This window comes from Halichoerus grypus, chromosome 6, assembly GCF_964656455.1.
Source record: "Halichoerus grypus chromosome 6, mHalGry1.hap1.1, whole genome shotgun sequence".
Taxonomy (NCBI): Eukaryota; Metazoa; Chordata; class Mammalia; order Carnivora; family Phocidae; genus Halichoerus; species Halichoerus grypus.
The window spans coordinates 17,480,991-17,508,496 of record NC_135717.1 but is presented as its reverse complement, the minus strand read 5'-3'; the positions used below and the strand labels follow the sequence as shown (position 1 = coordinate 17,508,496).

The 27,506-nt window shown below is 52.1% G+C and overlaps 2 protein-coding genes and 1 long non-coding RNA gene across 16 annotated transcripts; 1 reads left to right on the top strand and 2 right to left on the bottom strand.

The window, feature by feature from the left end:
* Positions 1 to 3,756: 3,756 nt before the first annotated feature.
* Positions 3,757 to 8,357, bottom strand: LOC144382240 (uncharacterized). Its single transcript, XR_013448779.1, has 2 exons — positions 8,012 to 8,357; positions 3,757 to 7,140 (listed from the first exon to the last, which is right to left on the bottom strand). It is a non-coding gene; the product is annotated as an uncharacterized LOC144382240 (long non-coding RNA).
* Positions 8,358 to 8,461: 104 nt separating this feature from the next.
* Positions 8,462 to 12,032, top strand: TUFM (Tu translation elongation factor, mitochondrial). The gene is made up of 10 exons (XM_036066732.2): positions 8,462 to 8,614; positions 8,718 to 8,912; positions 9,337 to 9,503; positions 9,747 to 9,851; positions 9,940 to 10,104; positions 10,252 to 10,384; positions 10,472 to 10,576; positions 10,692 to 10,843; positions 10,950 to 11,069; positions 11,670 to 12,032. Exons 1-10 carry the CDS (start codon positions 8,572 to 8,574, stop codon positions 11,841 to 11,843), a joined length of 1,359 nt encoding a protein of 452 aa, XP_035922625.1. The 5' UTR covers positions 8,462 to 8,571; the 3' UTR covers positions 11,844 to 12,032.
* A 1,321-nt stretch (positions 12,033 to 13,353) lies between these two features.
* ATXN2L (ataxin 2 like) lies at positions 13,354 to 26,391 on the bottom strand. Of its 14 annotated transcripts, none has more exons than XM_078074644.1 (23): positions 25,552 to 26,391; positions 24,012 to 24,048; positions 23,774 to 23,830; positions 23,615 to 23,686; positions 23,110 to 23,260; positions 22,381 to 22,505; positions 21,455 to 21,546; positions 20,837 to 21,037; positions 20,036 to 20,211; positions 19,754 to 19,867; positions 18,883 to 19,095; positions 18,722 to 18,793; positions 18,194 to 18,264; positions 17,727 to 18,022; positions 17,576 to 17,645; positions 16,985 to 17,131; positions 16,564 to 16,636; positions 16,285 to 16,472; positions 15,884 to 16,013; positions 15,674 to 15,795; positions 15,296 to 15,508; positions 14,966 to 15,155; positions 13,354 to 13,602 (listed from the first exon to the last, which is right to left on the bottom strand). In XM_078074644.1, exons 1-23 carry the CDS (start codon positions 25,848 to 25,850, stop codon positions 13,523 to 13,525), a joined length of 3,189 nt encoding a protein of 1,062 aa, XP_077930770.1. In that variant the 5' UTR covers positions 25,851 to 26,391; the 3' UTR covers positions 13,354 to 13,522. The 14 variants fall into 14 exon arrangements, 10 of the variants coding, with proteins under 10 accessions (XP_077930770.1, XP_077930771.1, XP_077930772.1 ...); XR_004909038.2 differs by lacking the exon at positions 13,354 to 13,602 and adding an exon at positions 13,839 to 14,357 and having other exon boundaries at positions 14,603 to 15,155; XR_004909040.2 differs by lacking the exon at positions 13,354 to 13,602 and adding an exon at positions 13,839 to 14,334 and having other exon boundaries at positions 14,603 to 15,155.
* Positions 26,392 to 27,506: the final 1,115 nt, after the last annotated feature.

Here is a 27,506-nt window from a genome sequence, read left to right as displayed (position 1 = left end):
TTCTGCCATGACAGATGTTCTATGTCGACACTATCCAGTGCGGTAGCCACTAGCCATATGTAGCTCTTGAGCACTTGAAATGTGGCTGGTGGGACTAGGGAACGGAATTTAAATTTTAATTAATTAAAATAGCCACATGGCTAGTGACTACAGCATTAGCGCGGGGTGGGGGTGGTCTGCGGACAGCTAGGTGGAGCTGTCCAGCAGACAGGGAGCTGCAGTCCAGCTGCATAAAGGAGTTTGGGGATGATCAGAGTGAGTCGTGGTTGAAGCCATGGACATGAGTGAGCTTGTCCAAGCAATATCTGTAGAGAGAATAGGGCCCAGGACCTAATTATGGAAAACAAGCCACATTTATCAGGTAGGCAGCAAAAGCGGAGTAGAAAGTGCTGAGATGGTGTCTTGGGTCAGGTTTCTCAGAAGCAGACCTTGAGGATTTGTGTGCAAGTGATTTCGTCAGACAGTGCTACTAAGAGAGTGAGAGAAGCAGGAGAGGGAAGGAAAGGAAACCAAACAAACGTGTGCTCTCAGGCAAAGAGTAGTTCAACTTGATCCTGCAGGGGAGCTCTGGATGAAAGTTATGTGTCAGATCTGTCCAGAAACAAGGGAATGGGGCCTCTCATATACCTACATGCCTCAGCTGTTGACCAAGCGACACTCTCGGAGACGTCGGTTCATCAAGGCAAAGCCTCCAGTAGCCTGAGGGCATTCCTCCAAAACAGAAAAAAAATCTGGACGTTCTAACTGTTGGAAGAGGAACCACACAACAAAGACCGGGGGTGGGGGTAGGAGTAGAGAATGTGTGCATGTGTGGGGGCACTTGGTCAGACACATCACAGGCAAATGATTAAAAAGGGATCCGGGGCACTGCCATTGTCTCCTGCAGAAAACATCAATGACTAATGATATGGGGCCGCGAGTGGACATTCAAAAAAGAATTCTTGAGATGTTTTTGTGCAAAAAGGTGTTTTTATTGTAGCATGGGGACAAGACACGTGGGCAGAAAGAGTGGCACCTTTGCTGTATGAAGCTGGTGGTTATATGCTTAGTGTTCAAAGGGGGAGGGGATGTGCAGGGAATATTAGATCATACATGTTTTCTTCGAATTTCTACTCGTAAAACTACTTTCGCAAGATTTCTCTGGTGCTTATCATTCAGTTGGATATTAACTATCGGTGACACGTACAGACAGTCATGAGACTCTTTAGAATGTAGCAGCCAGCACGTATTTGATCCTTATCGAAGGTATGCAGGCTTTAGGTCAGCTTTCCGGGCTAAAGGTGAATATTTTTCTGCTTCTATCCCTCATCAGCTAATACTGTTTACGGACTTTGGTGAGAGTAATTTTAAGGAAGGGGTAGAAGCAGAAGCCAAATGGTAGTGGATTGAGGAATGAATGGAAGATGAAGAAACGGGAGGAGGAGTATGGAGAGCTGTCCTGAGGGAGACCTGATCATATGGAAAGTCTAAAGGGAAAGGAGCCAGTAGAGAGGATAGTAATTGGAGGAGTGAGGTTTGGGGAAGGTGGGAATGGTAGGATCCAGGGCCCACATTAAGCCAAGGTATTAATGTAAAAGGGAGAAACACGTGTTCCTCAGGAACAGAGTATGTGATAGGATGCTTTTAGCTACCAGTAATGGAACCCCCCCATCCACTCCCAATTTAAGGTAGCTTAAACATGAAAAGAGGCTCACAGAATTGAAAAATCAGAGGTAGAATGACTTCAGGTGTGGCTGAAGCCCGAGGCTCAAATAATGTCCATTTGAACTTGGTCTCAGTCTCTTAGCTCTGCTTTCCTCTGGACTGTCTTAATCTTAGGCAGATTGTCCCCTCGTAGGTAGCAAAATGGCAACCAGCAGCTCCAAGCATACATCCTACTAGCTTAACATTCGCAGTGGAGAAAGATCATAGCTTTCTCAATGGCTCCAGCAAACGCAACAGGATTGAGTCTCATCAGCTCCGCCTGGATCACCAGGTATAATGAAGAATGTGGTTTTTGTCCCAGCTTCCTGGCACATAACTTTAAAAGTACTTGGAATTTACCAAGTAACAGAAGTGTGCCTTAGATCACACCTGAGTTTTAGCTAATGAGGTAACTAATGGCAAGCTCCTAGATAGCTTCAGGATAAGGGCTGGTCACCAGAAAGACTATCCTGGTGATTAGAGGGTTGGCATTTTTTAAAAGATAGATTTATGTATGTATGTATGTATGTATTTATTTATATAAGTAATCTCTACACCTATTGTGGGGCTTGAACTCACAACCCGAGATCAAAAGTCACCTGTTCTTCTGACTGAGCCAGTCAGGTGTCCCATAGGGTTGGGGTTTTGAGGCAGCTGGACCTCCAGGGAGGGGAAGGGGACCTAGAGATTGAGTTCAGTCACATGGCAATGATTTAATCAATCGTGCCTAAGAAATGAAACCAGGTCTCTCAGACCCCACTCTATGTCTTTCTTCATTTGGCTGTTCCTGGCTCGTATTCTCTACTCTAAAACTGTAATCTTAAGTATAGTGTTTTCCTGCATTCTGTGAGTTGTTCTAGCAAATTATCACACCTGAGGGGGAGGGGGGTCGTGGGAAACTCCAGATCTGTAGCAAGTTGGTCAGAAGTGAAGATGACTGGGGGACTCCACTTGCAGCTCACATCTGAAATGGGGGCAGTCTGGGGAGGACCGAGCCCTTAATTTGTGGAGTCTGAATTAACTCTGGGCACTTAGTGCCAGAACTGAACCTCAGTACACTAGTTGGGGTTGAAACAGAATACTAACCCTGAACCAACATTTGTGATCACAAGGGATAGATTATGCCCACTGGTAAACACTGGATCAGACGCCCATCATCTGAGATTGGGATGGGCTGAGCACAGCAGAGGTGGCTCTTCAGAGGATAACCAGGGTCTCTGACAGAAGGGGAAGTGGTTGCTTGTGGGCTTCTTCTGGAAGACCCTACCTCACCTCAAGAGATGGGGATTTCTCCTATTTTGTCTTCTATTGTGGGATGTCAAATTCAGCTTTGGTGCTTTGGTCAGGACCTCCTGCCCCCTCCAAATCATACTCTGCTCACCCAGGACATTTTGACAGCCTAAAATACTCCAGCTTCACTTAGGCTCTGCCTCTGAACCTCCATATACCCGTTTCCCCCACTTCTGCCAGTCTTCCTCCCTCTGGTTTCAGGCTTCGAAGTGCGGCCTCCTCTAGGAAGCCATGGATGGTCGGCCCACCTACGCCACCTCTAAAGTGCCTTCTACTCAGTAGCTTTTGTGTGACATTCATGAAGTGTTTCCAATTGGAATGTCTTCAGTCACATCTGAGCGACAGGGGGGTGATCAGATTTCTGTGTTTGGAAGGAAATCCAGGGCCGGTATGGGGGCGGGTGGGAACCAGAAGCAGAGAGGAGACGGGTGCTGTGGTCCAGGAGGGGCTGACGCTGACCTGGCCAGGGCAGTTCAGTGGGGTTAGTACCAAGGACAATAGCCAGTGAGATTTCTAAGGAGGCACGGCCAAGGCTGGCTGGTGGGGAAGACTGAAGAATGCCCTGAGCTTCCAATAAGTCTGCTGAGGGGCACTGAGGACAAAGCTCTGGGCCCTAGTGCCCCATTTGCCACTAAGTTGCTGACCAGCCTAGTACTCATTTCAGTGACACCAGACCCCACCCTCCCTTTAGAGGTTAGAGCTGCAAGAAATCTTAGAGATCATAAAGTTGAACTTCCTCACTCCATCCCCACTCTATGGATAATAAAGCAGAGACTTCAAAAGTTACAGTGGTTCACCTTTATTTTTAACGTGAATGTGAATACAAAATTTGCTTTCCATCAAAAACATCAGGACTCTTAATAAGCCCAACACACATGCTCAACTGAAATAATTCAACACATAATTCCTTCAACAAATACTTCTTCACCTGACTGTTAGTTGGGCACTGTTCATAGAGTTAAAAAAAAAAAGCTCTTACTGTCATGACCTGATAAGACAGGGAACAGCAACAATCCCACAAACCAACCAACAAGTGAACTAATAAGATAATTTTAGACATGAAAACCAAAATGGACCATTGAGAAGAGGGTGGGCCTGGGGGGGGGGCTACTTTAGATAGGTGACATCTGAGGTGGAGCTGGAAGGACACTCCAGGGAGAAGGAAGAAGATCTGCAAAGAGCCCGAGGTAGAAACAATTGTGGGATATTCACAGAACAGAATGGCCAGTGTGGTTGGGAGCGAGTGAGAGGAAAATCATCCTAGTTCGGGTCAAACAGGTGGGCCACAGGGAGGAGTTTGGATTTTTATATAACAGTTTTATTGAGATATAATTCACCTGCCATACAGTTTGCCCATTTAAAGAAGGAGTTGGGGTTTTATTCTAAGTGTAGTAAGGAGTCATGGGGGGGGGGGTAATTTCTGATCCACGCTTAATTAATTAAAATTTGAAAGGGAATCTTTATTTTATTTAATTAATTAATCTCTACACCCAACGTGGGCCTCGATTTCACAACCCTAAGATCAAGAGTCGCATGCTCAGGGTGTCTGGGTGGCTCAGCTGGTTAAGCATTTGCCTTTGGCTCAGGTCATGATCCCAGAGTCCTGGGATCGAGCGAGGAGCCTGCTTCTCCCTCTCCTTCTGCCCCTTCCTCCCCCCAATCCCTAGCTCATGCTCTCTCTCTCAAATAAATAAAAATCTTAAAAAAAAAAAAAGTCGCATGCTCTACCAACTGAGCCAGCCAAGTGCCCCTTCTGATCCACATTTTAAAGGCTGACGTAACTACTGTGTGGGGATGGATTTGCCAGGTATCGAGAAGAACAGGAGCTCGGAGACCCATTGTAGAGGCTGTGAGCTAACCTAGGTGACAGATGATCCCAGATTGAACCACAGGGTCAGCAGTGTAGACAGACAAATGGTCACATCCGAGATATATTTCGGAGAGAGAACCAGCAGGACTGGGTAATTGGGGTTGAGGGGAAGGGAGAAAGGTGGCATTGTTTATTCAGAGGTGGAAGCAGAGCCTGGGAGAGAATGAAGGGTCCTGTTTTGGACATGTTAGGTCTGTCGCACCACTTGATGGCACCCTTCAGTTTGGAAGGCTCATTAATAGGTCAGGTGCAATCATGCGGAGCCCTACAGTGGCCAGGCAGAGGATACAGACATAAAGGAAGTCCAGTCCTGGCCCTCCTCAGGCCACTCGGTCTCAGACAAATGAAACCAAGAAATATGTCCCAGGGTATCAAGTGCTGTAAGACAGGTTATCTGTTAGGAGGTATCTGAATGCAAACAGGCAACTGTGACATAGTCTGGCTTAAATAGTAAGGACACTCGTCATCACACCACAAGGAGTCCAGTCTTCTAAAATCCTCTGTTTTGCCCTCTTCTGGATTTTGGCTTCATCACTGACCGGAAATAAGATGGGCAGAGTAGTTCCAGGCTTTGCATCCAGACCCAAGAACACCCAGAGTCAGAAGGCAGTCCATCCCTTTCATGTCTCCTTGAGGGTGAGGGACCCTTTCCTGGAAGCCCCCCAAAGTAGATCTCCTCTTACCAATCACGGGCCCCAAAGAAGTCACACACCCAACCCTAAACAAAGCCCTGGCAAGGAGAATAGGACCATCCGAAGTAGACGTGGCCTGTCAGGATTTATTCCCGGAACTGGGGAAAGGACCACCGTGAACAAAATCAGGGCCCCGTCTGTAGGAAGATGGAAAAATGGCTGTTAAGCAGGAGCTCAAAGGCACAGACCGCTGGGGGGACCCAAAAGGCCATTTGATTTCAAGAGCATCTTTTTAAAGAGTTCAAGATTCTGCACAAAGAACGTGTCTTTAATCACTCAAAATACATGTCTGAAAGAGAAAAATCTTTCTCCAAGCAAATTCACAGCCTCCTAAAGCCCTGATTGTTCTCCACTTCCTTTTGTCGTCCGCCCGCCTGTCCCACCAACCCCCACCTGCTGTTTCTACAGCAGCCAGCCTTCCTTCTTCATCTGGCACTGCTCACAAGCATTTGCCCACGTGGTTGGCTCCCCTGGTCTCCGCAACTCTGAGCCCACTCTATTACTACCTCATCTAGTGGCCATGCCAAACTGACAGCCCCAGAGCCACCTGCTGGACGTGTGTTCCCTGTGCTGGGGGTCCCAGGCATGGCTGGGCATCTGGGGAGAGTCCCGCCAGCACTCCTGCTCTCCAACATCCAAGTTAGGCGGCTTGTCCCAGGCTCCTCTGTACAAGACACGGACACAGGACGATCTAGGCTTCTCCAATCAGACGCGTTCAAGGGAGGCTTTGGATTTGGCTGACTTTGGGGGCAGGAGGGTCGGGAGGGAGGCAAGGCCACTTTCTTGAGGCAGAAGTGGCTTTGGTGCCATGAGCAGGAGGTGTCGCGGACGAGTCTAAGTCCTGGCCGTTAGTGTTTGGTGGCGGTGGCGGGAGCAGCGCTCTTCTTCCCACGTCAGATCAGTTCTAAGGCTTGGGAGCTGTTTCTCCAGCCCGTCCCACAGTTCTGTAAGCTGACTCAAACCCTTAAACAAATCCTTCTTCTGTGTAAACCAGCCAATGTAAATTCTGCTGTCTGTAAATCAGACTTCCAACTATTACACAGGATGCTACAGTCAACAGCTCTACAAAAAATCCTCTCCCTCTGGACTCTTTTCCGAGTGCTGTGTTTCTCAAATTTCAGTCGTTCATGTACCACCTGCCCCCAAATCTGCCATATGTTTATACTACCCATAATATCACCTACCACATGCTGTTTTTTCAATTGACTCATTTTTTCATCTCAGTATTTGCCACCCCAGTTTTTTTTTCAAACTAATACACATTCAAATAAATATAGCACCACTAAAACAAAAAGCATTCAAGTACCACACCCCAAAAATCTTACATTTTGATAATGGCCAATAGTGTCTTAGAAGAAATTCCCAGGAATGAGTGACTGAGGTACAGGATAAAGCCAAAGAAAACCTTTAGTTGTGGCACCAGCCCTTCCTAAGCGGAGCTGATGGGCTGGAGGGCCAGGAGGACAGAAGCCTTAGCAGGTTCTTCATTTTATCTGAGCAGTAAATTGAAGCTGCATGACAGTACCGGGCGGTGGTTAAGTGCACACTTTTTTGGAGTTCACTTGGATTGGGTTCCTAAATCACCCTGATGCTCCGTTTTCTCACCTGTAAAATGCGGGAAAGAATAGCTGCAACCACACAGGGTAACACAGGGTGCGCTGAATGTGAACCAATCCGAAGCATTTGCACAACGCCTGATCCATGCAGAGCTCTAGCTCTGAGTTTCCCAAACTCCTTCGAGCTTGGGAAACCGTGTGTGTTATAAATAAATACACTTTCCCTCTCTGTGCTCAGACCCTCCTGAATCATAATTTTCAAGGGAGGAATTAGGGCATCTATTTGAAACCAAAAACCGTCCACGGAGTCTTAGGATCTGATGAGTTCGGGAAACATCCATCAGGGTTAAGCAGCTGCTGTTCTCATCCCAGGGTGATGAGATGATGGATGTTAAAGTTAAAGGTCATATGCTAGCCTTGCACTCACTCATTCAGTCAACACAAATTCCCTGAGCGCCCGCTGGGTGCCCCGCTCTGTGTTCGGTGCGGGGGCCACCGAGGGAACAAGACTCAGGCTGCGTATACAGGCACCTGAGGCCGGTCCCTCACCCTGCGTATCATCTGTATAACCAGGTGGGCGGGTGGGGCGACGATCAAGGGAATTAGTCCCTGGCCTGCTGAGGGGACCCAGGGGTGGACGGCAAAGCTGTCTGTCCCCGCAGGCTGTGAGCCAGGAGGGGGGGTATTTGACGGTCAGGGACTGTGGGACCTAGAGTCCCCTGGCCTCCATTCCCGCCTCTTGTCCAGCTCATTTCTCTCAGAGCCAGACGTCAGAATCTCCCCATGAGGTAGATACTACTGTTCCCATTTTACAGATAAGAAAACAAAGGCTCCGCGGAGAGATGGGTCACACTTGCGCCCCACCCGCGCATGGCTCCCAGGCCCGTCTCCCTCAGTCTGGCCGTAGGGCCTGGTCCTACCTCCAGCGGCGGCTCAACGGCCGCCAGATCTCTCGCCAGACCCGCGCAGTGGGTCGGACTCCACGGGGCTCTGGGCCAGGACGCTCACGAGCAGGCCGCGCCGGAGCCGCCACGTCGGCCTCCGGGAGGCCGGCACCCTCACTCCGGGCCCTGCCTAGCTCTACCTGACTCCCACGCCCAGCGCAAACACAGCGCGCCGCCCCGAGAACTACAACGCCCATGAGCCTCCGGGGCGCTGGTGCTCGACGGGACGCTTCACGTCGCTTCCCCGCGCCGCCAGAGAGAACCGCTTTGCTCCCGTCCGTCCGCGAGGCCCGAGAGCGCCTTGGAAACCGTCCCCCTCCCTCCCCGCCCCCGAGACACCAGCCCCTTCCTGGTGTCGTCTTTGGTCCCACGCCCGGAAGTCGTAAGATGGCCATAAAAACTGGAGGCTAGAGGGACCCAGACTTGCCCTCCGGGCCTTCACTTCCGCCGGAAGTGACCTCCAGTCGCCCGTGCCCTTTCCTTTTTGCACGCGCGGGCGCCCGGGGCCCGGTACTCGGGGCGCGAGTACGACCACAATGGCGGCCACCACCCTGCTGCGCGCGACGCCCCTCTTGAGCGGTGAGGGGGCGGGGGAGGCAATGGCGGCGCGGGGCCACGTGGGGGTCGTCGGGAGCGGCCGAGCTCGGACCGGCGCCCTGAGTCCAAGCCTCTGCCCCGGCAGGTCTCGGCGCCGGCCCGACCCCACTGCTGCAGAGTGTGTTGCGGCCGCTGAAGGCCCCGGCACTGCTTCGCTTGTGCCGTGGCCTGGCCGCGGAGGCCAAGAAGACCTATGTGCGCGACAAGCCCCATGTGAACGTGGGCACCATCGGCCATGTGGACCACGGCAAGACCACCCTGACCGCGGCCATCACGAAGAGTAAGCGGGGATGGGTCGGGGCGTCCGGAAGTGCCCGCTCTGCTGGCGGGACCTGGAGCCCGGGAGGTGCTGCTGGAGGTGGTGTGGCCCCGGGCGGTGGGTTGGATGATGCATTTCCCCTGAGCGTGAAAGATTTTGTGATGCATAAGCTGGGGAGCCCGAATGGCTTCTCTCTAGCCGTGGCCAGTGTCCCGTAAGCAGAGGCTTTATCCTAGAGAAGTCGCAGGGCTGGAGCTAGAAGCCCTTTAACATTTCCTTCTGACCCGGTCACACCCGCTGCAGGAACTGAGGGAGGGGGTCACGGACGCATTATTCTCCCAGACTGTCCTTTGCGTAGTAGGTGGGAGGGACTCGGGTGTGGCTTGAGCCCTGCCTCTGCCTTTGGAACTTTATCTGAGAGATTTATTCTCCTCCTTCCCCTTAGTTTTAGCGGAGGGAGGTGGAGCGAAATTTAAGAAATACGAAGAGATTGACAATGCTCCTGAAGAGCGAGCCCGTGGAATCACAATTAATGCGGCTCACGTGGAGTACAGCACTGCGGCCCGCCACTATGCCCACACAGACTGCCCAGGTCACGCAGATTATGTTAAGGTGAGAGAATTGCTGGGTACAGGGCCATGGGCTGTCTCTTGCCAGGAAAAATGTTGGACTTGTGGGGAAGTTAGGATATTCAGGGTGCATGGGTTGAGGTCATGGGTTTCTGGGGATGACCACTTAAAAGTGGGTGGTAAGGAGATGACAGAGAAAGGTGGGCCTCAGCTGCTGTGCTTGGCTAGATGGATGTGGAGCTGAGGAGGTCCATAAACTAGGCTGTTTTCCTATCCTTCTACCCAGAATATGATCACAGGCACCGCCCCCCTCGACGGCTGCATCCTGGTGGTGGCGGCCAATGATGGCCCTATGCCCCAGACCCGAGAGCATCTATTACTGGCCAAACAGGTACTCAGAGCCTGGGGAGGGGTGGAAAGAGGAAGAGTGGGGAGTTGGTCCATTCAGGACACCACTTCTACCTCTTTGCCGTCCACAGATTGGAGTAGAGCACGTTGTGGTGTACGTGAACAAAGCAGATGCTGTCCAGGACTCTGAGATGGTGGAGCTGGTTGAGCTGGAGATCCGGGAACTGCTCACTGAGTTTGGCTACAAAGGGGAGGAGACCCCGGTCATCATAGGCTCTGCCCTCTGTGCCCTTGAGGTGAAGGCGGGGTCAGGCAGGGGCTGTTACTGGCAGAGAATGGGGCTGGATGGATGGGCGTCCAGAGTTCTGCTCTGAGCCTGGGGAGTGTCTCTTAGTAAGAGGAGCAGAATGAAAATTTCAGAGTCCTGTCACCTCTCCCCATAGCAACGTGACCCTGAGCTAGGCGTGAAATCTGTGCAGAAGCTGCTGGATGCCGTGGACACTTACATCCCGGTACCCACCCGAGACCTGGAGAGGCCTTTCCTGCTGCCTGTAGAGTCCATTTACTCTATTCCTGGTGAGGACCGTGTTCGCTTGCACTCCTCTCTAGCTATATAGCCTGGTCTGGGGTCCCTGATGTCCTTCCTGTCCTATTTCTTTACAGGCCGGGGCACGGTGGTGACAGGTACACTAGAGCGTGGCATTTTGAAGAAGGGAGATGAGTGTGAGTTCCTGGGACACAGCAAGAACATTCGCACTGTGGTGACAGGTATAGGAAAGACGCCTTGGGACCCAGGGGCTGGCTCCAGGATTTCCCTTGCAGATCCTTCGTGCCTTCCCTCTGCTCTAGACCCTCCTCCCTTGTCTCTCCTCTTCCCTCCTAGGCATTGAGATGTTCCACAAGAGTCTGGAGAGGGCAGAGGCAGGCGACAACCTCGGAGCCCTGGTCCGAGGCTTGAAGCGAGAGGACCTGAGGCGTGGCCTGGTCATGGCCAAGCCAGGGTCCATCCAGCCCCACCAGAAGGTGGAGGCACAGGTGAGGGCTCCAGGCAGTGGGCAGCGCTGAGCCAGACCATCCCATGCGGAGGCAGCCTTTCCGGCCAGGCATAGCTTCACCCTTGGTGCTCTCTTTTTTTTTCCAGATTTATATCCTCAGCAAGGAGGAAGGTGGCCGCCACAAGCCTTTTGTGTCCCACTTCATGCCTGTCATGTTCTCCCTGACTTGGGACATGGCCTGTCGTGTCATCTTGCCACCAGGGAAGGTATGGTGGGTATAGGGAATGTGAAGGAGTGGGAGCGACACTTCATATCAGCTCTACCTCACTCTCAGTTCCAGAGCTGTGCCAACACGAGTGACTTTGCATTGACTGGTGTAGACAAAGCTAGTGATAGAAAGGTCTGGCTCGGTGGGTTTAGGGGGAGTGAGTCTCCACCCAGTATTCCCTGGGCTGAAGTAGGTAAAAAAAACTTACCCATGCTAGCATTTACCCACAGAAAGCTCTCCCAGAAAAGGATTCTTCCTGTTGAGAGTTCCACCATACACAATGGCTCAGAGAAGTCTTGTGACAAAGAAACCTGCATGACCCATAGTTTCCTTGACTTTTCAAGAGTGAACATTAGAAACACTGGTCACAAGTCCTCTCCTGTCTTCACATACACTGTTTGCATCTGCCTGGCAGCTGGGGTGGAGCTGTCTCCACAAAGAATCCCCCTGCTGCATTTTCTGTAACCTTCTAAAAATTCTTTTAATTCAAATTCAATTTAGTTCACATGGATTCCCTAACTTTTTAGCCTTGGTAGGCAGCAAACGGGAAGAAAGTGCCCTGAGGGCCACGCATGAACTCTGTCTCTGCCCCCACCAGGAGCTTGCCATGCCCGGGGAGGACCTGAAGGTCAGCCTTATCTTGCGGCAGCCCATGATCTTAGAAAAAGGCCAGCGTTTCACCCTGCGAGATGGCAACCGGACCATCGGCACTGGCCTTGTCACTGAGACGCCCGCCATGACCGAGGAAGACAAGAACCTCAAATGGAGTTGAGTCTGGACTCTGCTCAGACTCTGGCATTGAAGGCTGCACTGGCCCAAGTTCTCTCCCGCTGCTGCAGCCCCCTCCCCAAGGGCCCGGGCTGCGCCCAGCAGTGCAGCTCACCTGACACTTCCCCTGGCCAGGAGGGGCCCCAGGGCCTGCCAGGTGAGGTAGGTCAATAAACTGTTCTGTGAATAGTGAGGGACATTGTGTCTTGTGTCCTTTGTCTAAGTTGGAGAGGATGGGGGAGTAGAAACATGGAACCTAGCACACATCCCTCGGTTTCTCTCTGTGGTGCCGTTTGGAAAAGCTCCTGTCTTAAAGCTCCTGTCAGGACTGCTCAGACAACTTGGGAAAAGGAGGAAAGTTGGTCTAGTGAAGTTGGTGTGGCTGCCTAGCAAAACACTAGGTAGGATTGTTGGCTGTCCTATGGGAGAAACTGGGGACTTCGCCCTCGGAGCAAGCGTGGGTTCAGAGATGCCAAACCCACCTCCTATCCTCTCGGACTGCTCACGAAGGCCGTTAATGTCTACCCGCCCTTGTCTAAGCTCTAGGATACTGGGGACTGTGTCTCACCTCTAGAACCGACACCCAGCACTTTATCAGGACCCTCTTTTTAATTAAGTCTCTGTGCTCGATGGGTTGTCCCCCCTATATATCACCAATTCCAAACACAGGAGTGAGAAGTTACAAACTGAAGTTTTCTGAGACTTAAAATTAAGATAAGGACTTATCAAATGTGTAGGGGGTAAAATGCTGAATAGGTATTTAAAAACTTGAAACGACTGGCCAGGACAACAGAAGGTTAACTTTCAGCAGGGATTAACAAACACTTCTTTCAACCTTACTTCCTGACAAATGAGTATATTCAGCACTGATCAGCCACCCAGAGCGGGGAGGCTCTTAGGCCCAACCCGAGAGCTGTTTTGAGTCACAAATCTATGGCTTCACAGCAGAGGCAGAGAAGTGGGCTCAAGAAAAGGACAAAAGGAAGAGCTTCACACAAACGCGATAGGGCAGGTTTGCTTTACCCTCGGTGTCTGAGGTGAGGCCGGGTTTCAAGAGATTCCTAGGACCCACCCTCCACCCACCCCAAGCCTCAGGACCACCCGGTAAGCACTGCAGTCCCATCTCTGTATTGGGGAGACCGCTCCATCTGCACCTGAGATGTCCTGAGCCTGGCTGGCTTTCTTGCTGCTGCTTTTTCCATCACTGCCCCCCAGCTGCAACTCCCATCCTTTAAGAGAGCTCTTCTACAACCCTGCACATTTGTTCTCGCTTACCTCTATGTAAGCCAGCCGCCCCATCATGCCCACCCATTACCTGGTTTCAGACCCTCACACCTTGGATCTCTTCCCCAGTACGTAACCCTTCACTTTTCCTGCCCTGCTCTCAGCCCATCTTCTCTGGCTTTGGTCCCAGCTGAAACCCCCACCTACCCATGAGTACCAGCCCTACCCCCTCGATGCTCTAAGAGGAAAGTGATCTTTACTTAGAAGACAAGAAAACCAAGGCCAGGACATGCAGTAAAAAATTGCAATGTTTCCTTGGAAATAACCAAACACTTCTGCAACGTGTCATTTCTACATCCCATACCTGGCTCTTCCATTCGTGCCATTTAGCCCCCGGTTTAGCTCTTGCTCCCCTAAACCAGGCTCCTCATTCCAGCCGTCTCCCCTCTGCCAGTGGCTTCATCTTTGCAGTGCCCACCTGCACACACCACCTCTCAGCTGGGCTCCGGGCAGGCCTTTGTTTCCAGCGACCAAAATCACTAACGTTTTTTGGTGTAAAGAGAAGAAATTAATGAAGTACTTACACTAGCAATAAGAACTTGAAACTGCACCTCACGATGAGACCAACATCAAGGTGAGAGCAAAGTCACCCAGTGACAGGGCAGCAAGCATCCTCAGCCTGTTCTGCATTTTCCCCACTGCTGGGAGCCACCTCAGGCCTCCTAAGACTAGACAGCTACCATCTTACTGTTCTCCACTGGAAACCAGAGGCAGGTTAAGTTAGTTTAAAATTTTATTTTTTTTTAATTTTTTTTAATATTTTTATGTAATAAAAAGTAAAAGTCCTTGTCCAACCATCCTTGTGTGGGGCATCTGTCTGTCTGTCTCTCACGCAGGTCACTCAAGTTAATGGGGAAGAAAAGAAACAGGGGGCCCAAGTCTGAGGTTATAAATAATAGAAAATAAAAGATCTTCCGTCTCCAGCGGGGGATAGATGAGAGGATGGGAGGGCAAGATGGGGTGGGGATGGGCAGGGGCAGAGCAGGAACCCCCCACCCCCGCTGGACCCTGGCCCTGCCCACTTCAAGGCCCCTCCCCTTCAAGGTGCTTGGCAGGAATTCCCCAGCTCCCCCGGGGGAAAGGGGGGATTGGGGGGCTGGGACTGGTCCGAGCTGCTGGGGGAAGAGACATAGATCACTCTTCCCTCCACTCATGGAGGTCTCAGGTCGCGGCCAGGACAATCTTCAGTTCCCCGGGGGGTGGAAGGGGAGCTGCTGGGAGGGATGAGATTGAACTGGTTGGAGGGGAAAGAGAAGAGAGCAGGAGCATTAGAACCCAAGCAGCTGTCCCTTCATCCAATGCCGTCCAGTGTGGGGTGTGGGGGGAGTGTTTGGGTAGGAGCGGCCTCCTCAAGGTGTCTCATGGGGCTGTCAGAAGCACAGATCAATCGCTGTTTCCCAGTGAGCGAGAGCCCTTACTCGTGTGCCCAGCTCAGCCCCCCACACCCCAGCCTGGCCCTGTCTGCTGCGCTGACCTTACCTCGGCTAAGTCAGGAGACAGTCGGGGTCACTGAGAGCTGGGGAGGCAGTGGGGAGGGGGGCTGCTGGATCACAACTGAGCGAGGACGGAGGGAAGCAAAGGACAGAGCCAGGAGCAAGCCCCTGGCGGCGGCGACTGTGGCTTCTGCCCACCCTACATACTTCACAGACAGGTGCAGGTCGGCGGGCGCCCTGTGGGACAGCCCTGCCTCCAAGACCCCTCACTCCCCTCCCAGAACCCGTGCATCCTGCCCCACCTGCAGCCCGTCAGCTCTTCCATGCCAAATTCCCCCAGCTAACGAGAACTCACGAATCCTGTCATCGGCTCCTCCTGGAAATCCAGGCGCCTGGCCAGGCTGCTCACCTTGGGGGTGTCCGATGTAGGGGTAGGGTGAGGGTGTGGAAGCTGAGAGTGCAGGCACCCCACTCTGGGGCACCGCGCCTTGGGGGGGGCCCCCATGGCTCTGGGGTGGGTGCAGCAGCATCACCTGGGGCGGGTGGGGAGCCCCAGGGTGAGGGGGCGGGGCTGCTGTGATTCCAGTTTGGACATGGGCCTGCGGAGAAAAAAACAGCCGTGAGCACCCCAGAAGCTAGACGTGGGCTCTGAGAATCCTGGTGTTAAGAGCACTCAGGAAAGGAGCACAAGGATTCAGGAACAGGACAGCCCCAGGAAGCAAGTCCCTGGGGTTCTTACCTGGGTAACATGGGCCATGTTGGTGAAGCCGTGGGGCAGCTGCTGATGGGCATGGATGGCATATACAGCGGCTGGTTGGGGGAAGCTGCTCTGAGGGGACTGGGCAGAAGGTCCCGGTGGCAGAGAAGGCGGCGTGCCTGTCAGGGCCCCTGGGTGGTACAGATTCTGCTGTGGCTGTCCACTGCCCAGGTGTGGGGCCTGCCCCGCCTGGTGCTGTTAGGGGGAGGGGAAGGGTGAGTGCCACCCCACTCCTCAGGTACCAGGCCTACCACCCAGACCTCTGATCCTCTCCCGCTGGGGAATGACCCCTCGAACTCTATCCCCCTCTTCCAGCCACCTGTTCCTGCCCCAACCACTCGGATCTCCCATGGCAGGCACCTGGACGGGACTGGGGGCCGCATGCTGGGACTGCGGCTGGCTCCCAGTAGGTGTGGTGGCCGGCTGCGGCTGGTGGGCATGGAGCTGCGTGGCATGGTGTGGATAGGACTGGTGAACAGTGGCTACAGCAGGAAAGAGGGAGAGAATCAGTGCCAAGCACACCAGAGGGGGCTGAGGAGCAAGGTCCAAGAAGAACGGCACAGAACTCACCATAGAGGGCTTGGGGGGTGGGCTGCTCTGCAGAAGGGTACTGAGGGGTGGAGGACGACACAATGGCCTGGGGATGGCTCCCCGACGTCAGCATGCGTGGGTTGCTCTGAAGCATGGGGGCAAACACCGGCTGGAGGGGCAAGGAGAGAAGCGGTCGGCACATCCTGCTGCCCGGGAACCCGTGCACAGCACCACCCCGTCCTTGTCAAAACCACCATTTCTAGTTCACAACGACCCCAGCCAGGAGACGCTACGTGATCTATACTTCAGAGAGTAGCGATGCCTTGCTACGGATCCTACCAGAGCCAGGATGGAAGCCTGAGTCTGGGTGATGGAACAGAGGTTGATCCTTCGCTCTGTCCCCCAACTCCCCCCCCCCCCCCCCCCCGTGCCTCAGTTACCTGCGAGGGGTAGTGGGCCATGGGCTGCATCATAGCGGGCTGGCCCGGGAACTGCTGTGGGGTGTAAGGGATGTAGGAAGAGTACGGCGTGGCAGCCACCAGAGGTGGGCCAGCAGCGGCGGCGGCCTGCATCATCGGAGGGGCTGAGGCTGGCTGGTGTTGGTCCGAGCGCTGGGGGGGCAGGGAGCCTGGGGTAGGGGAAAGAGTGCTGAGCTCAAGCTCCATCTGCCAGGAGGCAACCTGGCAGCCCCGCCGACCAGCCCTGCCAACTCTGCTCACCTTTTGCTCCCCGGTACTTGCCCTGCTGTCCAGGCACAGAATTGGATACAGGGTATGGATACATCTGAGGTGCCTACGGACAAGAACACAGACGAAGCTCAACAGCTTGCTCACAAATGCCCTCACCAGGCCTCACCTGGCCCTCAGCAGCCCAACCCAGCCTCTTAGCCCGGAGCTGCTCAGTCTTTCCTCTTTTTTTTTTTTTTTTTTAATTAATTAATTAATTTATTTATTTGACAGAGACAGAGACAGCGAGAGCTGGAACACAAGCAGGGGGAGTGCGAGAGGGAGAAGCAGGCCTCCCGCTTGAGCAGGGAGCCCGATGCAGGGCTCGATCCCAGGACTCGGGGATCATGACCTGAGCCGAAGGCAGCCGCCTAACGACTGAGCCACCCAGGCGCCCCTCAGTCTTTCCTCTTACCTGAACAGCTGGTCCCATGTGGATCTGAGGTATGTAGGAAATGTACTGGGGGCTGTAGAGCCCACTCTGGCCTGCTGTCAGCACCGGGATGGAGGGAGTTGAATGAGTCCGGGGCCCCGGAGAAGTCGGGGTACTGGTGGATTTATTCTGTAAGAGACAAAGGAGAACACGAAGTTCGGTTTTTGTACGCCTCTCCTAGCAACACATTCTACCCTGCGTCTTGGTTAAGCCTCACATCGGACCCCATGAGACGGGTATTCTCAAATTAGAGGTAAGGAAATCAAGGCAGAAAAGTTAAATGGCTTGTCCGTGATCACCAAGTTGTTTTTTTTTTTTTTTTAAGTAGAGGAGTTCAAGCCAAATCAGGGGCCTGAATGAAACCCATGCTCACAACTACCCCAACACACGAACGCTAAACCTCAGGGAGAAACACATAAACACTTGCCAGACACATCATGACCCCTCGCCCCAAGCCTGACACCTGTTTTCCCCAGAGCAGCCCAACTTTCAGAGCGCCTCCCCCGTGCTCTATCACCCCACTCTCAAGCCTCCCTCGGGGAAACCAATCCACATCTGCCCATCCCATCTTACCACAGACAGCAGAGGCTTTGTGGGATTGAACTCCTTGGCGTTGGGGTTCAGTGTTGACTTCTTCACTTGTCTGTGAGAGAACAAGAAAGTCAATCCTCATGGCTTGCTCCTCTCCCCACCTGACACCCACCTAGCTCCCCATCCTACTCACTCAGCGACCGGGCCCTCATCCTTGTCGTCTCCCTTGATGAGGCCCACCGGGGGGCTGCCAGTCTGGCTTGGGCAAGGTGGCGGGGGCTGCTCGGGCCCCTCTGTGCCTCCTGCCGGCGGTAGGGGCGGCTTGTCCTCCTTATCCGATACGGACTCCGTCTTCGAGGAGACTGGGGACCCCACTGGCTCTGACGTTAATAAACCATCAACCTCCTTCTCTTTCCCTTTGGCCTCCTCCTTTAAGATCCGGGGAGGAAAAGGATCCAGGCTGGTCTCAGGGGAGCTACTGGGCTGCAGCTGGAAGGAGAGCAGCACACATACAGTACCCAGACAGCTGGTCCGGACCCCTTCTTGCATCCTTGCTTGCTCATCTCTTTTCCCACCTGGTCCTAGTCCTGTGCTGCTTCTATAAGCCTCCTCCATCCCTCTTCATCCTAACACTCTGGCTCACTCCCACACTCCTCTCACCTTAAACTGGGCCCCAAACTTTCTCAGTTCTTCCAGTTGAAAGCGTTTCTGTTCATTCTGAAGGCCAGGAACTATGAGAAACAGGGAAAAAAGGAGAAAAATCACATTTCTTTTCTCAAAGGTGGCTACAATACCAGTACCCCAAAGGACAAAGAAAACAAGAGGAAAAAAAAAGCTCTTGAGATTCCTATAGGACAAATTAGGATTACACAACTGACAAGACACTGTTTCTGAACCCCCACAACTCTTGTTACTAACTGAAGTGCTCCCCTAATCAAAAGGACATTACACCTCAGAAAAACAAAAAACAAAACACAACAAAAAAAAGCGGGGGGGCGTCTGGGTGGCTCAGTCGGTTAAGCATGTGCCTTTGGCTCAGGTCCTGATCCTAGGGTCCAGGGATCCCTGTTCAGCGGGTAGCCTGCTTTACCCTCTCCCCTTGCTTGTACCCACTCTCTCTGTCAAATTAATAAAATCTTAACAACAACAAAAAACACCTAAACAACAAACAAAAAAACCAATCCTCACCTTTCCCAGCTATCCGGGACAGCTCCTGGGACTCCAGAGTTCTCCCAGGTTCCTTGGCTGGAAGTTCTTTTACTGAGCAAGAAGAGACATATGCCTGAAGGTCCTTCTGTCCAGAACCACACTTCATATTGTCCACAAGCCCTCAACTACCTGGCTCTTACCATCTGTGGGGGCCAATGAGATCTTTGGAGAAGCTGGGGAAATGGAGCCTACTCCAGGATCCACAACTGATGATGTCACAGGGATAGAAGCCGAAGAGGTCGGTACTGCCGAGCCCATGGGGGCATCAGGACAGGAAGCTGAGACTGGGGCAGGGGCAGCCGACTTGGGAGAGCGCGGGGGGTACATCCGGCCCACTGGAAGAAAAGGGAAAGCTGTACAATGGTTACTGCTGTTCAGTGAGTAAGAGGCATAGGGAACTGCCAGAAACACCAAGGAAAGTTTATCCACCTTTTTTTTATATGCAAGGTCACAAACCTAAATGCCCAAAAGAACAAGGCAGCTAACATAAGCACGTAAGATACACTCGTGAACAGCACAGAAGTTTGGAATGTTTAGAGGCAATCATAACTCAGTCCTAGCTAAATAGGGTTATGCTGTAAGACACATTCAGAGTTTGCAGAACTTTCTGTATTTCCAAAGAAATTGGAAATTGGAAATTTTCTGTCTCCTGTTTCAAAATGTTGACAACTAAAAAGTTGGTTTTTTTTTTTTTTTAAAGTAAGCTCTGTGCCCAGTGTGGGGGTTGAACTCACGACCCTAAGATCAAGAGTCGCATGCTCCACCGACTGAGCCAACCAGGCACCCTGATAACTAATTTAAACAAAAGACATCTGCCAGCCAAACACAACCCATAGCCAGCTGGGCTTTGCTACATGAGGGAAACAAACTCTTCCCTACAAAGCATAAATCCAACTCCCCCCGCCAACGTCTCTTATACCTTCAAACTGTCTCCCATCCCAGCATTTCAACAACTGACATTTACAGCCCCCCCCCCATTTCTATTTCTTCATATAACTGCTGAAATTTTACCTGCAGGAGGGGGCGGAGCAGAAGCTTCTCCAGAAGGCCTACTGCTGGGTGAGGACAGAGTCTTGGCACCACCTCTCACAGGCCGTTGTGCCTTAGGGGACATGCGGGAAGGGCCTATTTTTTTTTTTTTTTAAGATGAGAAAAAAGAGGCAGAGTATCTGCTATTACATTATCACCAACGCATCACCCTTCCAGCCCATCTCCCCTTTCAATTATCCTCCCCACCTCCATACTATCCTCTTCCCCAACCCCCGCCCAACAAAAGCCCGCTTCATAACTCACCTCCGTTGATACCACGTGTCTCAGAACCTGGGCCGGGGCTGCTACTGTCAAGGTGGTGAGGGCCACGAGGTGGCAAAGAGCTAAGGCCGGGCCGGCCACCCCGGGAACTACTGCATCGAACTCCTCCCCGGGGACCTTCCCGAACTCGCTGGGGTAGAGGGATATACTTTCCCTCCCTAGGGGAAGAATTCAAGTAAGGTCAATTAGTCATAAAACCCACACGTTTTGGAAAAATGAAGTCTTTCCTTCTAAAGTGCATGTGCATGTAAAACACACACACACACACACACACACACACTCCAGCTTTTTGCTCTACCCCCACTTGAAGATCTGTTCTGGTTAAATGTTCTGTAGCTATAGGCTTATGACCTTTTGTGTCAACCCTGACCTGACCAACCTGGCCAAAGCTCCAGAATTCTACCACTCCTGACCTATTAGAAAGAAAGTATCACACTCTAGTTCAAGGTACAGCTTTTACAAATTACTAAACATCACATACACCTTTTGTTTTCATAAAGGGAAAAGTTAAAATATACATATGGATAAATATACAGAGAAAAAAAAAAAGTATCAAAACTCAAAAAAAATTTTTTCTAAATCCGTAAGTTTTAGCTTTGTTACCCTGGACAAACTACTTATCTGATCTAGGCCTCAATTCTTAAACCTGAAAATTAGGAACAACTATGTACTAACCTACATCTTACATGGGCATGAAGCTTTAAACAGGAGTGTACAAAGCTCTTGGCCTAAGCAAGGGCCCGTACAGAGCCCCAAACAGAGCAGGCCGCCCCCAGCAATCACCTAGATGCCAAGCTGGGGCTCTCCCGTCCTGAACCCTGCCGCTGGACCGCACTGTGCTTCTCCTCCTCGGTGCGCCCATCATCGTTCTCCATGGCGATCCGCAGGCGGTACTGGGGGCTCGATTCAATCTCTCGAGCTAATTGGGCTGCACGCAGCTCCCGCTGACGAAACTCTTCTGAGTTGTCCTTCTCCAAGGGCACCCTGAGAGGACCACCACAGATCACCATCCCAGTGCCAGGGGACAAGAGAAGAAAAAGGAAAAACATTTCTATGAGTCCTATCAGTAGCTCAGGTATGCAGATGTTTAACCCCTTCAACAACTCAGCACATATTTAATGGGCATCTACTAGGTCCCACGTGGAGAAATAAGGCCAATCTCTGAACCGGAGTACTTACACGCATATATAAGTATGTTTTAAGTTCTAGAGGAAAAGTACTGGTGAGTGGACAAGAAAGCAGCTAATTCTACCCATGAGATGGCCTGGTATTTTGAGGGGACAATGACACAAGGCAGACCAAAAGTGGGGAGAGGGCAACCTGGACACCCAGAAAAGCATGAACAAATGCCAGGACCCCATGCCTCAAACTGCACCATCTGGGAAGTACCAAGACACTCACGTATAAGAAGAAAGACTGCTGTCATAGGTGGTCTTTACACCATAGTTCTCCTCGTTGAACTTGAACATTTCGTTGGGGTCCCATCCATTGGACTAAGGAGGGAGGAAGGAGAATGTTTTAAAACCCAGCAAGGAAAGCAACAATGACCTGTCATTCTCCTCCACCAGGGTGAAAAACACACAAATCTGACCAAACCGAGAGTGGAAAAATAAGAACAAGGCTGGCAGAATTATCAACTAGTACCACCAATTGTAGCACAGACTGGCAACAGCTAGTAAAACCAAAGTCTTAAGACCTAACGAATCCATTTTCTGGTTTATGTCCTAGAAAAATTTGGTATATATTACATGGGTACACATATTCTAATGTCCAGTAAGGCACTATTTTTAACAGCAAAATAATGGCAACAAATACCAATCAGTAAGGAAAAACATAAATACGTTTTGTTGTGTGTATATACACACGTACATATACAAGCAGAACTAGACAGAACAGTTGAAAACAATAACTGGATCTATATACCAATATTAAAAAAAATTCAAAACAAGCAGGGAAAATAAATTCTTATGCAAGCTGAACATAGCATAATAATACATTAACTCATGAGAAATCTTAAATGAGTCAAAGTCCTTGTTTTTGGAAGGACATCGTAGACTACACAATCTACAATCTTGTCTATGCTCTGTAAATTAAAGGAAAAAAAAATCTTAAATGTCAAGAGCTGTCAATCACAGATGGTGGGAGAACAGGTATTTTTGTTATTTTCTTTAGCTTTTCATTTGGAATCTGACAGCCATCAACGGGCAATAGAAAAGACTCCCCCTCCCCACCCGGCCCAGCAACTCTTGGTTCTAAGAGTGACATCAGAGTCAACAACCTGCGCTCAGGCAGCAGAGCGCCCAGCTCTCAGGGAAGGGGGGCTGTACCATGTCAGACTCGAGGTCATAGTCATCGCTGTTGCTGTCGCCCCCTTCCCAGCGCTGAAGCACCTTCTCTTTGTGCTCCCCATTCACCTTCGAGTTCATGGCAATGGCTGAATCAGTGAATTTGTCTGTGGGGGCAGAGTCGAAGATCAGGAGTCAGGGGATTATTCCACAGCCTCTTCCAACACCCCCACCCCCAATAGGTAGTCCAGAAGCAAAGAAAAGTGTGTGTCAGGGTTAGGGGGAGGGGAGGGTGTGGGTGGAGCAGCACAACATGCCTCATCTGAAGAGTTCAAGAGGAGCAAGGAGTTGAAAGCAAAGCAAGGGAAACATGAAGGACCACAACACAGGCTGGAATTCATCCCACTGTATCTTAGACATCAAGACGTATTCTCAAGAAGAAAACCTAGGGTGCTTGGGTGGCTCAGTCGGTTAAGTGTCTGCCTTTGGCTCAGGTCATGATCCCAGGGTCCTGGGATCAAGTCCTGCATCGGGCTCCCTGCTCAGCAGGGAGTCTGCCTCTCCCTCTACCCCTGCTCCTTGCTCGTGATCTCTCTCATGCTCTCGCTCTCTCTCAAATAAATAAAATCTTTAAAAAAAGGAAAAAAAAAAAGAAAAAAATCCTGGCCCTCCTCCTCAGAAAAAAAGATGGTAAAGGGGGAAGAAAAAAATTCAAGTCATTATGTAACTGCTCTCTGCTCTCTAGTCTGACATAAAAACCCAACACGATACCTTTAGTAGCATAATTGAAGTCAACATTTCGGAAGTGGACAAGCATGACATCGCTTGGCTTAAACACCATGGTGTCCACAATGTCTTCCCGACGAGGGCCACCTGCTGGCTCAGATGCTTTCCGGTGTACAGCATCTACTGCTAGTTCAAACTATAAAAGTCCCATTTCCAAACAGTAAAGGATCAGTATCAAGAAATGTGATGGTAAAAATAGGACTATTTTTCTTTTACTCTTTCTAACCTCATCGCAACACCACACTGTCACACAGTCTTCTCAGTATCAGCCCAAGACTAAGTAAGTATTTTAACATTAACATTAAAGTACCCAGCCCTCCAATTTCCGACCCTCATTTCTTATTGCTTCCAGCACTACTCCGGCACAGGCCTACAGAAATGAGTAACACAATGTTGTTCAACACCGTTCAACTCACATCTCCAATGAGCCTATTTCATTCCCCTCCTCCTTCATGAAATGCAAAAAATCAGCTAATTTGAGTACACTAACCTTTGAGCTCAGAGTCTTGAAGATACCTTCATAGGTGGTACCATTCTTCACCTTTACATCACAAGTGGAGCCCTGGAAGAGTAGGGAAAAAGAAGAGTGTCTCCAGCAAACTGGTGCATTACATTCCTCAAACAACCTAGAGGTTAGGTACCCACTTACCACAACAGCTGTAAGAAAATGCAGCATTCTGGAATTGTTGTAGACACCTTCGAACACCTACCAATAACACAGGAGAAATAAATAGCCAGTCAACATCTCACTTTCCTTCTGAATACCCACACTCCACTCACCCACTTTGTATGTGCTGGGCCCCTACTCTTCTGAGCCCAACTATTTGTGCACACGATCTGTCCTATATGCCCACATGTACCTCTGTACTTTGAGGGTGGGCACTCACCGGTGACTGTGGGGGTCCCTTTCCTGTGCTTTGTCCCCTATGAGAAAGGAAACAAGAAACTAGTTACTTAAACACATTCAATCCCTCTTAATTAATTTCAAAGAACTTGGTATCCTAGAACCACATACGCTGTGAAGATGCTGATTTAGACTACAAACCAATTATCAACAAGATTTTCCAACTCTCACCATACAGAGGAAGAAAGGCATAGACAGTAAAAGCCAGTCAACACACTTCTACCAAATGCCACTAAAACAGACCTCAGTCGACAATGGTTGTCAATTCAACACAACCTTCTCACTTTCTCCAAGGGGCCAGGGCCCCATGATTCCAAGAAAGCAATGCTACAGTAGTCGTTAACCAACAATCCACCCTAGACATAAAGGCGAAAGCTCAGGGAATGCAGATTCGGAACCACCTAGCTCAGGCACATTACCTCTCAAACAGAAAAGACAATCATTTTCACCAGCCTTACGCCCCAAACTCTGGGAGGAGGGTATTCCCTTTACAACCCACCCTCTCGAGGAGGGGTCACCGATCGCCCGGTAACCCTGCTCCTCGCTGGCTGATGTAACCGTCGGTTGAGGAGGGCGATGAGGGGGCCGTTGGCGGGGATGGGGGACAGCGCAGCCGCAAAAGCCATCCACCGGGAGGCCTCGCCCGGTCTGCGCCTGCGCAGTAAAGCCCACGGGCCTCCAAAATTCCCCCCTCCCGCGACCTGAACCCACTGCGCCTGCGTGTACCGCCACTCTCAATTCATTAAGCCACACACAGGAGAAACCGAGTGGGGTGTCCACCACTCATCCACAAACACCAGGCGAACCCCTCCACGCACACTCCCAAACCCTGCCCTATAAGTTACCCGCGCCTCACGAATGCCCGGGTCATAAGACAGAGCATCCGCGCGCACGTACGGGAAGAGCGCGCGCGCGCTGAAGGTTCCCTGCCCGCAGTCCTCCCAGTTGTCCCTCCTTCCGTCCCCCCGCCCACCCCGCTCCCCTCCTACTGGCCAGACCGGGAAAGGGGAGGTAGCAACCCGCTCCCAAGTCCCTCCCTCCCCATTGGCCAAACTGTGGGCCGCGCGCCCCCCTCCATTGGCTACGGCCGGGGACCCCTTCCCTCAGCTGACTCCCCATTGGCTGAAGCCGGGGACCGCGAGACCCTTCGTGGTAATGGAGCCGGGGACCCCGATCACCTCTTCACCCCCCCAACTCCTCGTTCTGACGGCGCTGGCGGGATGCGCCCCGCCTGCCCTTAAGGCCCGAGCCCCGAGGCCCAACTAGGCTCTGAGAACTGAGCACGGCCCCCGAATGTCTCGGTGGCCGCCCGGGGACCCTTTCCCTCTGACCTGTTAGGACCTGAGGGGGCCCACCCCCAGCCTCACGGGAGTTCCCCACTGCCCCCGGCGTCCCGCAAAGGTGGCCGGGCTAGGTACCCCGCTCGCGCGGTGTCCTCAGGTCCCGGCCGCTGGGCCGGAGCCGAGCCGCCGCCGCCGCCTCGCAGCCTCGGCTCCAGCGTCCGGAAACCCACCCCTCCTCACCTGGCGCTGCCGATAGCCGTTGCCCCTGGCCTCTCCTGGTGTTGCTGCGGCGGCGGCGGCTGCGGCGCCAAGATACCCTCGGCTCCCCGGCGGAGCCCGCTCCCGGCGGCGGCTGCAGGCCCCAGGCAGGGAGAAGCGGCCGCGGGAGGCCCTGCGGGAGCCGAGGTGGAGGCCAGGGGCCCCGGGAGGCCGCCGTTGGGAGGGCTGGTGCCCCCGGGAGGCCGGCGGGCCACGGCCTGTTGCGTGGGGGGCGGCTGCTGGGGCTGGGAGGTCTGTTGTGGCGGCTGAGGCTTCAACATGATGGCAGCGTCCGGAAGGGGAATTAGGGGGAAGGGAGGGAGAGAGGAGGCCGGGGCTAGGCCCCCGCTGGAGAGCACGGGAAGCGAGGGGGCCTGGGAAGCCGGGGACCCGCCGTTGGCGGGCGGGGGGAGCCCCGCGATGTCGGGGGTGGATAGAGAAGACCGCGGCGCGAGGAAGCGCCGCGAGGCGGAAGGGGAGGGGGTCTCGCGGGCCGGAGGAAAGCGAGAGGGCGCGAGCCGGCCTGGCGCGCGTGCGCGTCGCCGGGGAAAGGGGAGGAGGAGGAGCGCGCGGGCGGGAGCTCCCGAAGGGGGAGGGGCAGGGAAGAGGGAGCGGCGGCGCGAGATGTCCGCGCGCACCGGGGCCGTTGGCTCCGGGCAGGAGAGGAGAGAATAAAAAGAGGCGAATCTCGCGCCCCTAGCCCTTGGAGTGGAGAAGGAGCGGCGCGGGCGCTTACGCGCGCCAAAGATTTAGGGTCTCTAGGTCTCAAACAGCCCTAGAGGTTGGCTGCCGCTGTCGCTTCACAATGAGCGTGTGAAGCGCTGGGGGAGGAGCCGAAGTAGCCGTGAGGAAGGAAGAACCGGCCGCCCCGCCTACGCCGGTGGCGTAGCGTCGGGATACCTCCGCAGTTGTGTGAGATGTCACGACGTAGCGTGCAGTTCTTCCGCCATTTGGGGGCCCGTGGGCGGAGTCTAAGTGCAAAGAAATCCGGGGTCCAAACACGCGACTGCCCTTCTTAGGTGAGCGGTAGGTTTCATGAGGAGCTAGTCTTGACCTTTTCTGCTTTTAATAAAAGACTGATGGACATTAAAGTTATCGGTTTGAAACTCAGCATGTTGCAGATAAATCTATGCTAAATCCGAAATCATTTTAAGCTTCAATGATTTAATACCTAAACGGTGTCTCCATGCCCTAGAATGAACCCTTAAACTGTAGTAACAGAGAGACTGAAGGACAAAGTACCTAAGGTCTAATTCAAAATTCTTCATTGAACTCCGCAATGAAGCCAGACTTCATTCATTCAAAATTAGTTGGGCATTAGGACATTAGGCTAGACGCATCGGATACAACCGTAATTTCACCACTTCCTGTCCTCTCCGAGTTCAAGCTAGTGGTAGACTCAGACAATTAGATGAGATCTATTAGGTGAAGCATAGGGCACCATGAGAGCAGATAGAAGTGACACCGAATCCAGCGTTGGGTGATGAATTTCTAGGCAGGGGAATGTGACAAATTAAGAAAACGTCAGCGTGGCTGATTAAATTAAAGAGGTTGAAAAAAATGAGACTGGAGAGGTAAGAAACCTGGGACTAGATTTTAAAGAGACTTGGACATTGTCCTCAAAGTAGTGGGGAGCCTTTCACAGAAAACAGGTCAGATTTGCATTTTTAGAAGATCACTCTTTGCAGTGTGGAGAATGGAGTAGAGCAGTTATGAGTCAGTGGTCTTAATCCCAGCGAAACTTCCAATATCTCAAACTCCCTTGGCTCCAGGCATTAGCATTGAAACCGTACCCAAACCCTCTACCACAAACAGGCACATACCTAGCTAAAAGTTGGCCTTACTTTTTAGAAGTATTCCTTCACTCCTATCTCACTCCAGGCTTCTAGTGTGTTAGGTTCCCCTCCTATGCTTGGCCAGCAAATTTCCCCACTTCA

Coding starts and splice junctions, on each gene's coding strand:
- TUFM (XM_036066732.2), top strand. CDS start 8,572: ATGGCGGCCACCACCCTGCTGCGCGCGACGCCCCTCTTGAGCG. Junction 10,844..10,949: donor ACCAGAAGGTGGAGGCACAG/GTGAGGGCTCCA, acceptor TTTTTTTTCCAG/ATTTATATCCTCAGCAAGGA. Junction 11,070..11,669: donor TCATCTTGCCACCAGGGAAG/GTATGGTGGGTA, acceptor TGCCCCCACCAG/GAGCTTGCCATGCCCGGGGA.
- ATXN2L (XM_078074645.1), bottom strand. CDS start 25,850: ATGTTGAAGCCTCAGCCGCCACAACAGACCTCCCAGCCCCAGCAGCCG. Junction 17,646..17,726: donor GATGAGGGCCCGGTCGCTGA/GTGAGTAGGATG, acceptor GTTCTCTCACAG/ACAAGTGAAGAAGTCAACAC. Junction 14,763..14,911: donor AGGAGCCGATGACAGGATTC/GTGAGTTCTCGT, acceptor CTGTCTGTGAAG/TATGTAGGGTGGGCAGAAGC.